The following is a 16,406-nucleotide window of genomic DNA, read 5'->3' as shown; positions in this document are numbered from 1 at the left end:
ATATTTTGGGGACACGACAAATGGAAGTTGTCTTCGACTGCATCACAATCTACAATACACAACAGCAACTAATAGTGCAAATGCTTGCATACTTCTTTCTTTGCAGATGAAGTTCCTCCTACACTCACCTATTGCCCACCACATATCTTGACTACTCGTACCGAGTATTGGGGTGTGGAGGAAAGTTTTGTTTACCCATCAGCAGAAGATAACTTCGACATGGAACTACAAGTAACCGCTGACCCCCTAGATTTAATGTCCCCCTACACCTTCACGTCTGATACGACATGTACATACACATTCACTGATGATGCAGGGAATAGTGTGTCTTGCGTCTTCCAAATTGACATCACTAGTAAGTAAACCTTGTAGGTCCCTGTTCAATTTTGAGACAAGTACTCACATAGAGAAATAAAACCTAATAATAATAATAATAATAATAATAGCCTAATAGTCCACTCCAAATTTTATTAAACTGAAACAGAAATTCTTTTTGCCCAATTGATCGTGAGCCCGGCAGCCACTGAGCAGCGCCAGATCGATGTTGCTCTATCCCTTATTGTTGAACGCCAAACAAGGTAGCAACAACTCCCATCTTTCAACTTCAACTAATAATTAGAAAGATTACTATAGCGCAGCTACTATACTCTTCTACGCTGTGATGAAGAAGAAAATCCTTACATTGCTTCTTTACGGAAACATTACCTAAGATAAAAACCTGAACAAGTGCATTTTAAACTAAACGAAATTACCCCCTCTCCTGTTGTCCCTCATGTAAATGGGCTTTTTTTAAAAGGAGTTAGGTTTCTTCTCGGTCATTTTGTGGGGCTGAATGTCCTAGAAATTAAGTTTTTCGTAGGGATAGTCCATGGGAGTAGTCATGTTTGTATCACGCTGTAAATGCTCTGTTTTCGTAGCATAGTATGATCATGAAAACAAGTATAAACAAGATCTGCTGGAACCAAAATTTCAGATATAGATATGTTGCAGGTAATTAGTCATTAATCATTGTATCCTTATTACGGTATCTTTTATCCAGATGACGTTCAACCAGTTATAACATCATGTCCAACTGGTGGTGAGGTGAATACAAGTGACACTGTTGGTCTTGTCCACTATGAAAAGCCTTCCTACTTACCTATGCCAGGCATCGATCTATTAGTCTCCTGTAATGTGCCTGATAGCCCTATAATGCTACCTGTTGGCGACCATGATATCATATGCCATGTTTCAGATCCAGCAAGTGGTCTGCAGGCAGAGTGCAGAATGTCCTTTAAAGTCATGCGTAAGTCTACTTTGACGATCTTGATCAGTTGATATGTTGATGATGTTGAATTTATGGATCCTCATAAACAGAATTGCTATATAATACCTATGCCTATGCTTGCTGTCAGAACTTTAATGGATGCTCTTTTTTACCCATATGATCACCTGCCTGAGCAAACTGACAAAATGTTCCATGAGAGACAATTTAAATAACAATTTGTGGATTTTATCCAAAATTAAGGGTAACATTTTGTTTGCAAGTTTTTAACAATAAATTTGAGTTACCATACTTTCCTACTAAAGTAATCCATATTATTATATTGTATAAATCGTATTCTGTCTTGATAATCATTCATCTTTTACGTAATGGTGACAATAATTAGCGATCTTTATACACTTTGAATCAAACCATGATGACGCAGATGAGAGCTGCCTGCCATTAAACAGTCCCATGAATGGAGCACTGGCCTGTGACATCTTTGCCGATGGTCGGTACTGTAGTGTTCTTTGTGAAGATGGCTATGATGTTCCAAGGGTGTTGACCGGAGCAGGCATTGCAATTTCATTGGATGTATTCATCTGTGGCACCTCTGGATCCTGGCATCCTCAACAATCTGTACCCGACTGTTCAGGTAAATAACCACGACAACACGCACTTACCAACATTTCATGTCCTGTAGGTACAGTTTTCGGGGTAACATTGTGTAATTCTTTCTAAATTAAGAATAAGAACTCTGAAAAGATCACGTTGAGCTGCGCTAAGAGCACTACACACTAAGTAATAAAGGTGCAATTCTGCTACAATAGCAGCACCCTCCGTCATTACGCGTAGGTGAATGCACATCTGCATCGATCAGTATTTACGCTTGAAATGTCTTTAGGAGGCTAGGTAGTGCCTATTATGTTCTTATAAAAGACCAGTTGGAGAGCTTTGATTGAACTAATAAGTTGTATAGCTTTATTGAGGCTCTATGTCAGTCAGACATCTTTTAGCATCTCTTGTACAAGTACTCATTGTTTCATAACATGACCTGGCATGAGTCATGGGTTGCAGGTCATTCTATATTTAGTTATACATGCTAGTCTGTATTTGCAGACTCTGTTAAACTACATGTAGCTATCACTACACCTCCCTTCTTTAAAAGAGGTTTACATATACATATATAAAACTTCTTAAACTGTACAGAGTGACAGGGTGGACTACCTGTACACTCGCGACTGAACTAGGGCATTATTCTGTCCCTTAAAGCTGGAGTACTGTCGCTTTCAAATATATATAACTTATTACGCGACAGTCCATATCTTTCAAGGTTGCGATTCGCGAAACTGGAATTCTCCGTTGAGGTTGAGTGATATCTGTTGATTTTTGTAATCAAAGTGACTGATTAAATCCGGTTATATTTTTAAACTATAACATGCAAATATATATCATGCTCATGCAATCCTGCAGTTATGTTTTAAAGTCCAAGTTGAACTCTGTAACTATAAACTATTTACAAAACGCGAAAGTCTTTCTCTGTAGTTCGCTTTCATTTATTTACAAGTTCAAGCGATCTGGTGGTTTAATAACTCGTCCGCTTCTGGTTCTGGTTGATGACGTAGTTGAGCTTTCTTCAGATGCTGGTTGCTCTGTAGCTTCTGCAGTGTCATCTAGCTCGAAGTCATCCTGTGTTGGTAGTGGAATAGACTCGGCTTGTTGTTGACGTGGGACTGGCCTGAGGTGACGTCTGTTTCTGCGACGTATCTCTCCTGTTTCTGTCTCGATCTGGTATGATCTGTTTCGATCCTGGACAGACCTGACAATACCACGTTTCGACCAGGTGTTGGTTTTCATGTCTTGGAGTATGACATGATCTCCAGGCTTTAGCTTTGACAAGTCTCGAGCATGTTTGTCGAATCGCTCTTTTTGCTTCACCTTATGATCCTCCTTTCTTCCCCTCACCAATCGAGTATTGACCTGTTGGTTGTCGAGTAAAGTGTCAAGCATGGGGAGATTCGATCGAAGTCGACGATTGTAGAGGAGTTCTGCCGGAGACTTTCCGCATGCTAGTGGTGAACTGCGATAGACTTGAAGAGCTCTGTGGATATCCTGTCCACTGTGCTGTAACTTCAATATGAGTTTTTTTACAATCTTCACAGCATTCTCTGCGAGGCCATTGGATTGCGGATAATATGGACTCGATGTAGTATGGTGAAAATCCCATTCTTTTGCAAAGCTCTGGAACTCTTGGCTTGCAAATTGAGGACCATTATCCGACATGAGTTCACATGGCGTTCCATGGCGAGCAAATACTGCTTTCATGTGGTTGATCACGGCCTTGCTACTAGTAGAAGTCATAGTACATACTTCAATGAACTGTGAATAGTAGTCGACGATGACCATGTACTCTCTATTGTTCAGCGTGAACAAATCAACAGCAACTTTTTCCCACAGGCGGTTCGGCACGTCATGAGGATGTAGACTTTCAGCTTGCTGTTTTGGTCTGTACATTAGGCATGAAGTACAACTTTGGACCATTTCAGTGATGTCTGTGTTGATTCTGGGCCAATAGATGACTTCTCTAGCACGTTTCTTACACTTCTCGATGCCTAAGTGTCCTTCATGGATTTTGTTTAGCATGAACCTTCTCATAGTAGTGGGAACCACTATTTTGCTGCCCTTGAAGATGATGCCATCTGCTTCAGAGAGTTCACTCCTGATGTTCCAGTATTCCCTGACTCGAACTGGACATTGCTGCTTCGTTTCCGGCCAACCATTTCTGATGATGCCTAGCAGCTCTTGCAGTTGATCATCTTTCTTTGTCTCTTCGACAATCTGATTTCGTTTGTTCGATGTAACTGGCATGCTCTTGACAATAGCATCTACGTAGACTCTGATATCTTCCTCAGTTTCAGCATTCAACTCAGCCTTTGGATCTACTGCTCTGGACAATGTATCAGCAGTATACATGTACTTTCCAGGCGTGTACAAGACCTTGAGATCATATCTCTGTACCCTGATGAGTAACCTTTGAATGCGTAGGGGACAGTCACCCAGTGACTTTACAAACAGTGGAATAAGTGGCTTGTGATCAGTCTCCACTTCTACTTGTTGTCCATAGATGTATTGATGGAATCTTTCACATGCGTATGTGATTGCCAGCAATTCTTTCTCGATCTGTGCATATCTAGTCTCTGCATCAGTCATTGATCTAGATGCATATGCGATCGGAACCCAATCTTGATCATATTGCTGTAGTAGCACTGCACCAATACCATCCTTTGATGCGTCTGCTGACAGCTTGGTTGGTTTCTTGCTGTCATAGAAATGTAGGACTGGCTCTTGAATCAGAGCTTGTTTCAGCTGATTCCATGCATCCTCTTGTGCATGATCCCATGTCCATACATTCTTTTTGTCTAGTAGATGTCTCAGTGCTGCTGACTTGGTCGACAGATCTGGAATGAACTTCCCTTGGTAATTGATCATACCCAAGAACCGTTGGACATCTTTCCGACATTTCGGTCTCTCAATGTTCAAGATAGCAGACACTTTCTTTGGATCAGGTTGAACTCCTTGATCACTGATCAAGTCACCAATGAATGTGAGCTTCTTGACATTGAACTCGCATTTGTCTTTGTTCAACTTGAGATTCATTTTTCTCACAATGCTGAGAACCTCTCTCAACCTGTCATCATGCTCCTGTTGGGTAGTTCCCCATACAATCACATCATCCATCATTGTGTTAACTCCCGGAATGTGTGCAAACAGTTGGTGCACTATCTTGTGATAGACTTCCGGAGCACTACAAATACCAAAAGGTAGTCTCAAGAACTTGTACCTTCCGTATGGCGTGATAAACGTACAAAGCTTGGAGCTTTCGTCATCTAGTTGGATCTGCCAAAAACCACTAGATGCATCTAACTTGCTGAAGTATTTGGCTCCTGCAAAATGTGCAGTTATTTCAGCTCTTGATGGCAATTGATAGTGTTCTCTTTTGATTGCTCGGTTCAGGTCTCTTGGATCTAGACAGACCCTGAGCTGACCGTTCTTTTTCATCACCACCACGAGAGAAGAAACCCAATCAGTTGGCTCATCAACTCGTGTGATTACGTCCATTCGTTCCATCTTATCTAACTCGTCTTTGAGTTTATCTTGAAGTGGAAATGGAACTTTGCGACATGCATGTTGAACAGGATGTGCGTCCTCTCTCAATGTGATGTGGTGTTTACCAGGAAGACAACCTAGACCTACAAACACATCTTGATAGTCTTGAACTACACTTTTACCCGTTCCGTGTTCAGTTTGTTTCTCAACATGATACACCCGTTTCACCAGATACAAGTCTTCACTCGTCCGTAATCCTAACAAAGGCTGACGATTTCCAGGAATGACTAGACACGGCACATTAAGTCTGATCCCTTTGTACTCAACTTGTACACAACAACGACCTTTGACCGGGATATCTGTCTCATAATAACCTGTCAACATCACTTTGGCTTTTTGTAGCTTTGGTTTTGGTTTCAATTTGTGAAATACTGTCTCAGGAAGAAGATTCGCCTGAGCACCAGTTTCAACCTTGAAGTCAACCGGCTGGTTATTGACTAGTAGATTAACTATCCATTCATCCTTGGATTCTTTTGATTCAACAGAGCAAATCATGAAACCCTCTGAATCTACCTCCAAGTGCTGCAGTTCATTGACCTTGGCTACTGGGGTTTTACAACATTTAGCAAAATGATTCTGCTTACCGCACTTCTTGCATGTTTGACCTTGTGCGGGACATTTGTCTTTGCTATGTCGGTTTCCGCACCTGCTACATGCATCACTTTTAGTACGACCTTGAGGTTCTGACCGTTTTGACTTTGAACCAGGAAATTTCTTCTTAGTCTTGCTGAAAGAATCTACCGGAATTGAGGCGTTTTCCCCTGCGGAACTCAACGCTTGTGCCTGCGTTCGAGTTTGTTCAGCCGCACGACATACTTGCAACGTTTTAACCAATGTAAGATCATCTTGCCTCAACAAACGTTCTCTTAGACCATCGTCTAAAATACCACAGATAATTCTGTCCTGGATAAGACTCTCTTTCAACATGGAAAACTCACATGACTGAGCACGACTCCGCAATTCTGTTGCGTACTGATCAACACTCTCATGCACTAACTGAGATCTTGTGAAAAATCTATGTCTCTCATACGTTAGATTACGTTTCGGCATGCAATATTCCTCATATTTGTTCAACACTTTCTCAAGCTTCATGCTCTCACCCTCAGCAAATACAAACGTATTATACAATTCCAAGGCAGCATCGCCAATCACGTGTAGAAGCATTGATGTTTGTAACTTTTCATCTTTTTCAGACATTCCTGAGGCAACATTGTATAGAGTGAATTTCTGTTTAAATCTTCTCCAGTTCTCGGAAATATTTCCCTTTAAGTCGAGTGGAGGAGGTTGACTGAGATTTGCCATTTTGTTTCTTTTTGTTTCTTAGCCTAGTGTAGTCACTCACATGAACAGCATAACAATTAGCTTTTTCTTTTTGTATCTTTGCAACAATTACTTTAAGCTCAACTATTAACTTTCACTGAGTTATTCTGTATGTTCATGTCTCATATATGTCACGCTTACTGCCCGTTATACTGGAACTGGCCCGGCACAGAACTATGCACTCCAATCCATACAACGACAGCGCTAACTATTATGGACATAACTACATTCACTGGACATACACTTAGACTCTAAGCCCTCTAGCTCTCATCATCTCTCACATCACAAAGAATTGGAATGAACTGGCCTGATTTCAATGATTCCTCCATATATATACTGCAAGCTGGGTCGCTCAGCACAAACACTGGCTGCTAAGTTCTGACACCATATTATGTTCTTATAAAAGACCAGTTGGAGAGCTTTGGTTGAACTAATAAGTTGTATAGCTTTATTGAGGCTCTATGTCAGTCAGACATCTTTTAGCATCTCTTGTACAAGTACTCATTGTTTCATAACATGACCTGGCATGAGTCATGGGTTGCAGGTCATTCTATATTTAGTTATACATGCTAGTCTGTATTTGCAGACTCTGTTAAACTACATGTAGCTATCACTACAGTGCCTACATGTACACAGGGATCCAAAGCGTTCATTTCTGATTGGCGCTCAATGGGAATGCCAGCAAAATTTAATCACGGCGGCATTATTTGAAGTTATGTCAATATTAATTAAATCAAGATGAGAAGTCTGTAGAGTAAAGGCTGTAGAGTGTATGTTCTAGAAAAATTGATTAACTGATCAACCTGCTTTGATTGGTCATTATGTCGGGATATTCTTTTTCTAGAACCAAAGTCATCAAAGCCTAACTTACCCCTGAAGATCATGTACTACCCATCCTCGTGTTCTGAGGCTGATGCTAGCAGTATAGATACTATATCCTCACAGTTCCTTGAGATTCTAGAACAGAGTGACTTTGACTCTATTTGCGACGTTAATAGTCAGTGCTCAGTAGACAATGTGGAGGTATCCTGCGGGGTCAAGAATGAACGTAGGAGGCGCTCCATCCCTGATCAAAGGAGACCTAAACTAGGCAGAGGATCTGGTGGGCCTACAAGTGTGTCTATGGTAGGCCTAAGGTTTTTTCTCGTAAATTCAATATATGAATCATTATGTGCTATATATTTGTTTCCAAACCGAAATGGATAAAATATCCCCAGGTTTTCCAAATATGTTGTCAATTTATATTTTTGCAAAGTCTTGCTACGAACGTCGAGGTGGTCGTGGCGGTTAAATTCTCTGATCCAGGGGCCAGTTAACTGAAACTCTCTACTTATCCGACTATGCAATATGGGAGTAATTTTATTTAAAAAAACTTTTAATCCAGTTATCACCATAGTTTTATCTAGCTTAGGAAAATTTGACTCCATGCAAGTATGAACAGGTGAATTACAAGAACTGACGTACTTCACCGGTTCAACCTGTGCTTTTTTTGTTAGAACATATATAAAGAGTTTTATTCCAAAAGGGCATAAATTCATTTTTAGCGTTTTTGAGTAAATCAAGGATTTCTAATTTTCCACTTTTTCTTGCAGCTCCTTTCCCATCCTTCTCCATCTTTAGCCTTCTTTGTAATGTATGACCTACTAGTCTGGACACATCCTCTGGACACCTCATTTCCATTCGATCATGGACCAATAATTTATCATTTGATAATTGGTGGAAAAACATTGTGTTGCTTTAAGAAAATAGTTATCTTGTATAATCAGCTATATTCTTGTTGTTGATTCTAGTGGTTATATTATGTATGTATATTCATATATATTTTGTTATGTTTTGTGAAGTCGAAAGCAATAATGAATAAAGATGATTTTATTAAAGAAAAGAAATAAAAATAATTCTTCACTGGTGACCCTGTAATTCCCTCCATTTTGCTCTATATTCTGCTCTAAAACCACATTCCCAAATTGACAATCAACCTCTCCAGTGTGACCATGCAAGCTATCACTGATTGCCAGCTCCCATATCGTACCCACAGGTACTTCGGTTGACAGATACAATGAAACTTGGGCAGAGCAAGCAGCCAGAAGGCCAACACCCTCATCAGGTTCTCCATAATCTAGCACATCACATCCATAGTCATGTACAGCATCACTTCTCTAAAGCTGATGGTGACAAGAAAGAGGATGGAATCCCTGGAGATGCCGAACATCAGCGGTTAAAGCCGGACACGACTCTTCTCTTTGGGGACGTTTTAGCGGAATGCGATGAGGGATATTACCTGGATGAAGATGGCTTCAAATGCAGTAAGAGGAATACAAATATACTTACCTTACATCTATGTATGACAAGAAGTACAGTTTTGATTTTGATTCATACACAATGGTGTTAATAATAATTTAAAAAATAATAATGATAATAAAAATGATAAATATAATAACAATGATGAAATGGTTGTATTAATAATAATTACTGTTATCAATATTATTATTATCATTATTACTATTTTTATAATTAATTTTTTTTATCTCTATAGGGTATTTCACCGCAAATGCAGTCCCTATGCCATGATACTTGAAATCAAGAAAAGCATCATTGATTTATTCTATATGTTCTATTTTAAAGGGAGTGGGCATGAATATGGACCTTCAGGGTTTTAAATCAAATCGCAATTTTGAGCGCAGCACTTTACTTTTTTAGTTCTCCTTCCAGGATTGTAGAATTTTATATTTTCACTTGATAGGAATAGAAATTTAAACTTTCAGTAAACACATACGTTTCACAAAAATGCATCTCTCTTCATTGAAATTAATTATTTTTATGAATACACTTACCATACTCCGTTCTATAGTTTCATGACTACCACTGGCATGACTGTACTAAAAGTTCGATATTACATCATCTTTTTTCACGTACAGTACCTTGCCCTGCTGGATATTATCTGGATGTCGCATCAGAGATCTGTACTCCATGTAACCAAGGTTTCTTCCAAGATGATCAGGCTCAAACTGAATGTAAGCCGTGCAGGGACGGAACTTCAACCATCGACCAAGGAGCAACTCGTGCTGAACAGTGCAAAGGTAACAGTAATAGTTAACTCCACATGGAGTTCAAGAACAGATTTTGGTTGGAAGTCAGTAGGAAAAAATAGACGTGTCATACGTAGTCAATTCAATTCAATTTTAAACTCAATTGTATTTCTGTTTCCAACAAAACTTTACAAATTATTATAATCATTGATTCAGATAAATTGCAACTCTTTACAAGACGGGTCCCTGATGTTTAAACATAATGACCCAAATTCACAAAGGAGGTTTAAATTTAACCCACGGTTTAAATCTTCATTTACATAACCCATGGTCTAAAATCAGCACAAAATAAGCGTGATACAGTCAGAGGTCCAATATTAGACGCAAGGCGAGGTACGCTTAATTTGCGCTAATTTTAAACCATGGTTTATGTAAATGAGTGTTTAAACCATGAGTTAGATTTAAACCTCCTTTGTGAATTCGGGCCAATAAGTTAACTGGAATTGTAAAAGTCGTGGTTTAAATCTCTGACACGGCATTTATGACTCCTTAACCAAGGCAGTTTCATCTCCATTGCTTCTCTCCACCCAGATGTTAAGCAGGAAATCGATGTTATGCAAAAATGCAGAGTGCTTAGACATATGATTCATTTTCAAGGCTTTGTGAAGCGTACAATTTAATGTTAAGATTTGATATCTTGAAACATTCCTTTCTAGAGCCCTGTCCAGCTGGACATCTCTCCAAAAGTGGCTTCCATCCTTGTACACGTTGTCCTCCAGGCCTCTACCAACCACACCCACAGCGCACATCATGTACACGATGTCCTGGGAATACTACTACAGCTATGTATGGAGCAACATCTATCAATAGCTGTCATATCGTGAACTAGGATGCCAATCTCAATACATGAATGACCGGGGCGCGCACAAGAAATTCTTAAATAAGGTCAAGGTCTATGAAGGGTAAAGATTGGCATGAGTAAAATAAAATAGATTATTGTAGGTTTTAAATTCATAAATAATAGATGTTGAAATTCAAAATCTTTCATTTCTCATGCCTAGCTAGGCTGAAGCGCGTAAACTTTGGTGTATATAGGCCGCATGTAATATTTCAAAAGACTATACTATGATCTGCAGAGAATTTCCATTATGCCTAAAGCAAGTTGTTGTTGCTATTGTTTTTGTTTGAATGGCGCGAATAACCTTTGGATCAATAGTTGGTATGTGTTTTTATTTCATTTGTATAAAGTATGTACGCGAAATAGATTTCCAATAAAGAAATTTTGGTTTGTTAATATACCTATTCCTGTGCATATTTGAATTTCAAAGCCTTATCGTTTTGTTGTAAATTTGCTTAACTGAGACGACCAAGGAAATGGGAAATTGATGCTAAAAATTTACTAGCGAGTATACAAAAATGGGGAGTCTGATAGTATATAGTGACACAGTAAACAGTATATCTTCTCATTAACATTTTACAAGCTTTTTACATTGTTTTCTTAATCATTTTGTTTTAATCCATGTAACTGTTTGTATCACCCTGGGTCTAGTCACACAATTGAAAGCTGGGCTTTACTTTAGGCCAAGTATTTAAAACTCAAAGAAAATCAAAATGTATGGATTTATTTCTTATAGAAAATGTATATATTGCTTTCATAGTTGAATGTACCTGTGATTTTATGAACTATGTAAAATATCATGCTAAACAGTAAGTCTCACACTCGGTGTATTACGTAAGATGTTTAAATTCACGATTGTTTTTTTGGACAATGTAATCAGAGCGCAATAATCAAGTTTGGAGATTTGTATTTCAGCAAGTTTCTGATTTATATCATTCGGGAAATGTAATTAATATGTTGATTGATTACAATTGGAAAATGGAAGGGTTTATTTTAGGCTTTTGCTCAAGTGTACCATTCCGGATCCCAGAACAAAAATGACATTTTGATTTTACTTCTCTCATTCTCTATAGATGTTAAGCAGTGGAAATACACTGTTTAGGGAAGTCATATACGGGATCAAAGTGTTCAATCTCAAATTATTACTTTAATCGCTATTTTGGAATGAATTTCACTGTTTCAATTGAAGTACATTCAATTCCAAAGAAATGCAATGATCCCTAACACGACTCCTTAATTATGGTTGATTTACACTCCTCATAGTAATTGTTATTTACCCATCCTTATCAAGTTTATGATTGTTGATGACTTGACAGGTCAATCCTTTGTAAAAAGTTCATTTGCATGAAAGTATAAGAGAACATAATCACTATTAACGTTGGAAATAAATCGAAACAATAATATAAGAAAGTTACGTATGTTTGAAATATGAAATAATTTCATCTTCAATTGGGACGTGAGGTAGTCACAGAAAACTATCCAGTTTGTCGTTCACAAAAATATTATTAATTTATGTTTTTCTCCTAAGTGCCTTTACCCTTGGGGCACTACCCAAAATATATTACTTTTAGCATATCATTATAGGTTCTCCAAAAAGAAAAGACACTCATCAGTCCTACAACATGACATTATAGTCATTTTGTGTGTTGAAACAAAATGATGAGAAAGTTGTCCACCACTGGGTCACAGTGACATTACCGGTTCAGCCAATTCGAAGTGCCCATATACAACTTTTAAAACGTAATTTCTGATTTTGTGTCCAACTTCATTCAACTTTCAAATGTCTCCGATTTGTCTGCTTTCGTTTAGAGATGTATATCAAGGTTACACTATCCTTAAACAAATAAAATCCTATTTAGAAGGGAAAAAACTGTTGTTATATAATTTCTTCCAGAATTACGGTTAGGTGCTTGAACAATCATTTCCCCAGTACTACCATAATGTAAAGATATCATAAAAGGGGTTATTCATGTATCCATTACCGATTCACCTATCTATAGGTAGGGCTGTTTTACCATTATGCTTGTCATTTTTCACAGTGACAAGTTCAGGTCCCCTTTTGCTGATTCATGTAGAAAGAAATAAAAATCGCTGCATAAATTGATACGAACTGAGTGTTCATTTGGATATGTTATTGTTCTACGTCTGTATTTGTTTTGACTCGATAAGCAGTCAAACATTTGGTTGAGAGAGAAAATGGTGGGGTAGAGAGAGAGAGAGAGAGAGAAAGAGAAACCTGTTGCCTGCTGGCTACACAAACGTTGCGTTCTTCCAATAAATTCCTCCACTTTGCCTAGCTTACAGTGCATTTTTGGAAAAATGGGAGTGAATCGTATTTCTATCTAAGGTTCATTAAAAAATCTCTCTCTCTCTCTCTCTCTATATATATATATATTATCCTGAAGGTCCATAATTCTAAAACACAAATTGCTGAAAGTTCATAATTCCGAAAATGCAATAAACTTTGTAACACAGAAAAAAAGATACGCGGTTCTACATCATTTTTGGAATTACTAACCTTCGGATTTACGAATCCTATTTCATTTTCAGAAATACGTACCTTTGAAATGACCCTTTATTAGAACAACCAACCTTCATAACTATGAATCTGTTTGTGCGCGTGCGTGTGGGGGGGGGGGGGGGGGAGAGAAAGAGAGATGGAGGGGATATTGTTACGCTTCATGAAAAAACCCAATTCATCCCTATATTCCTTTTAAGAACCGAAAGACAAAAGATTTGACTTGCAGAGATTACATGAACAAATTCGTGACTCAATCCTTGACATAATAGAAATCATAATAGTATGCTAGCTAGCCTACTGATCGATTGAAGTAGAAATGTAAAATAATACTTATTCGATCACAAAGATAAGAAACTTTGACAGTTAGGCCCGATTTGCAAATGGAAAATTACCTTGAAAATCAGCAAATTGAAGATTTGGATCTGCTTCAACAAAGTCAACAAAGTCAAAGTCAAAGTCAAAGGTCCCGCTCATGCAGCTGCCTGGACCATCTGCAGCTTCCTGTAATACGCCCTGAGATTTCAAAAGTGTATTTTTTTACATATTACCCCCACCAGGCGCGGATCCAGGATTTCTTAGGGGGGGGGGCCCAAATTTGAAATTTTGCGAGCCAAATATTGGTACGTAATGGTGACCAACAGTGACGTAATGCGGGGGGGGGGGTCGGTGCAGGGAGGGGCGATTTCCCCCTCCCTCCTCCGCGAAACGCGGAAGCTTTGACGTTTCATTAAATTATTAGAGAAAAAAGACGATTCGTTGTACCGTTTTCGAAAATAATTCTCGTCTGAATTTAGTTTTCCCCCTCCCGCGCGAAGCGCGGAAAATTTTACGATTTATTAAATTATTAGAGAAAGAAGACGATTCGTTGTCGAGTTCTCGACTCTTTATCCTCGTCTGAATTTAGGTTCCCCCCTCCCGTGCGAAGCGCGGAAGCTTTTACGATTCATAAGATTATGAGAGAAAGAAGACGATTCGTTGTACCGTTTTCGACTCTTAATCCTTGTCTAAATTCAGTCTCCCCCTCCCCCTCCCGCGCAAAGCGCGGAAGCTTTTAAGTTTCACAAGATTATGAGAGAAAGAAGACGATTGGCTGTACAGTTCTCGACTGTTGCGCGGAAGCTTTTAATTTTCATTAAATCATTAGAGAAAGAAGACGTTTCGTTGTACCGTTTTCGACTCTTAATCCTTGTCTAAATTCAGTCTCCCCCTCCCCCTCCCGCGCAAAGCGCGGAAGCTTTTAAGTTTCACAAGATTATGAGAGAAAGAAGACGATTGGCTGTACAGTTCTCGACTCTTAATCCTCGTCTGGATTCAGGTTCCCCCTCTCGCGCGGAGCGCGGAAGCTTTTAATTTTCATTAAATCATTAGAGAAAGAAAACGATTCGTAGTACCGTTCTTGAAAATAATCCTCATCGGAATTTAGTTTTCCCCCTCCCTCCCGCGCGAAGCGCGGAAGCTTTTACGTTTCATTAAATCATTAAAGATTCGTATTACCGTTCTCGCCTCTGAATCCTCGTCTGAATTCAGGTTCCCCCCCCCTCCCGCGCGAAGCGCGGAAGCCTTGACGTTTCATAAGATTATGAGAGAAAGAAGACGATTCGTTGTACCGTTCTCGATTCTTAATCCTTGTCTGAATTCAGTCCCCCCCTCCCCTCCTGCGCGAAGCTTTGACGTTTCATTATATTATTAGAGAAAGAAGACGATGCGTTGTATCGTTCTCTATACTAATCCTTGTCTGAATCAGGGGCCGTCTTAGGGCCCCTGGGGGGGGGGAGGTTGAGGCGGCGGAGCCGGCCCCGGAAGCTCAGGGGTTTTTGGCGTTTAATTAAGGTCAGATGAGCATTTTTTTGTATACCTTATTATTTTGTGAGACTGGCACGTCACTATTTGGCGTGGGGTCCAGGGGGCGGAGCCCCAAAAAATCAGGGGTTTTAGGCATTAAATTACCGTCAGATGAGCATCTAAGGGCCCGCCGTAGGGCCCTAGGTGAAATCCAGGGGGCAGAGCCCCCGGAAGCTTAGGGGTTTTAGGCATTAATCACGGTCAGATGAGCATATTTTGATGCCTCATTATTTTTCAACACTGGCAGTTAACTATTCTTTCTTTCTTGCTCTCATTCTGTTTTATTTCTCTTTAATATACTTTTTCAAAAAAGTAGGGGGGGGGGGCTCGGGGCTCCCGATCCCCGCCGTACCTCGGGCCCTGACATGTAGGAATCTACTAAAAAGTGAGGAAAAATCTCGGAAATTATGTCATTTCAGCATTATTTGTAATCCCCCGTTGTGGAATTAGAAATAAACCACGTTTGAATTTGATTTCCCCAAGCCCCCCCTATCAGTACGCCAGTATCTCCTCTTTTCCTTTTTTCTTTCCCTTTCCTACCTTCTCTCTTATTTTTTTGATTGGGGGGGGGGGGGGGTCAACAGCCTGGGAGGCAAGGCCCTTTCGCCTTCCCCGATCTCCTTCTTCCCCCTTTTCTTTTCTTCTTCCTCTTCTTTCTTTCCCTTTCTCTCTTCTTTCTCTTTCCCTTCTTTTCCTTTCTTCTCTCTCTTTTTTTTTTTTTTTTTTTTTTGCGGGGGGGGGGGGGGGCCAAGGCCCGCTCGGCCCCCCCCCTGGATCCGCGCCTGACCCCCACCCCCTCATTATGCTCATATTAAAAGATTCAAAAATTAATTACTATATTACTGTTACATAATATAGGCTAATCAGAAAGAAAAAAATATTTATTCCCTTTTGCACAGCCTAATTGAATAAAAGAAATATCTATTGGGCTCACATAATATTTGCGTTTGGTTGATGTGATACAACTATTTTGCAATTACCTTTTCACTGTCCTGCCAAGATTTTTTCAGTGTACTTGATCTCTTTGAACCCCCCCCCCCCTCTCCCTCTCCCTCTCTCCCCCTCTCTTTCTTTCTATTTCTCTCTCCTTCCCTTCCTTCCTCTTCCCTCCCTGACTGTCTATCCTTTTTTTCCCGTATCTTTCTGGACAATTTATTAAACCTCTTTTTCCCTATCTTCTTTTTTTAATTTTAACCTAAATCCACGAGGCAAATTTAAAGTGCAAACTAATATGAACTCCGATACCCGTATCCAAGTACAATTTCTAGTGAGCCCTGTCCGATAAGTTCACTTTTGCAGAAAACGATATTTGTATTAATTTTGTGTTTCTTAGAAAACTTCTTCATATGGTATAATGAATATTTGTTTCAAAATACATAGGCATAATAA

At 39.3% G+C, this 16,406-nt stretch overlaps 1 protein-coding gene across 1 annotated transcript in view; it reads left to right on the top strand.

Moving 5' to 3' along the window:
* The window catches only part of LOC100892839 (sushi, von Willebrand factor type A, EGF and pentraxin domain-containing protein 1), a 34,561-nt gene extending 21,805 nt beyond the window's left edge, over positions 1-12,756 (top strand). The window contains exons 23-29 of the mRNA XM_003724992.3: positions 107-355; positions 1,040-1,285; positions 1,689-1,898; positions 7,575-7,855; positions 8,766-9,033; positions 9,646-9,807; positions 10,473-12,756. Of these exons, the coding sequence (XP_003725040.3) occupies positions 107-355; positions 1,040-1,285; positions 1,689-1,898; positions 7,575-7,855; positions 8,766-9,033; positions 9,646-9,807; positions 10,473-10,645 (1,589 nt within the window). The 3' untranslated portion in view covers positions 10,646-12,756. The remainder of the gene's footprint in view (positions 1-106; positions 356-1,039; positions 1,286-1,688; positions 1,899-7,574; positions 7,856-8,765; positions 9,034-9,645; positions 9,808-10,472) is intronic.
* The last annotated feature ends 3,650 nt before the right edge of the window (positions 12,757-16,406 follow it).

Source organism: Strongylocentrotus purpuratus, unplaced genomic scaffold (assembly GCF_000002235.5).
Source record: "Strongylocentrotus purpuratus isolate Spur 01 unplaced genomic scaffold, Spur_5.0 spur5_scaffold_19, whole genome shotgun sequence".
In the NCBI taxonomy this organism is placed as follows: domain Eukaryota; kingdom Metazoa; phylum Echinodermata; class Echinoidea; order Camarodonta; family Strongylocentrotidae; genus Strongylocentrotus; species Strongylocentrotus purpuratus.
This window is presented reverse-complemented; position numbering and strand designations above follow the sequence as displayed.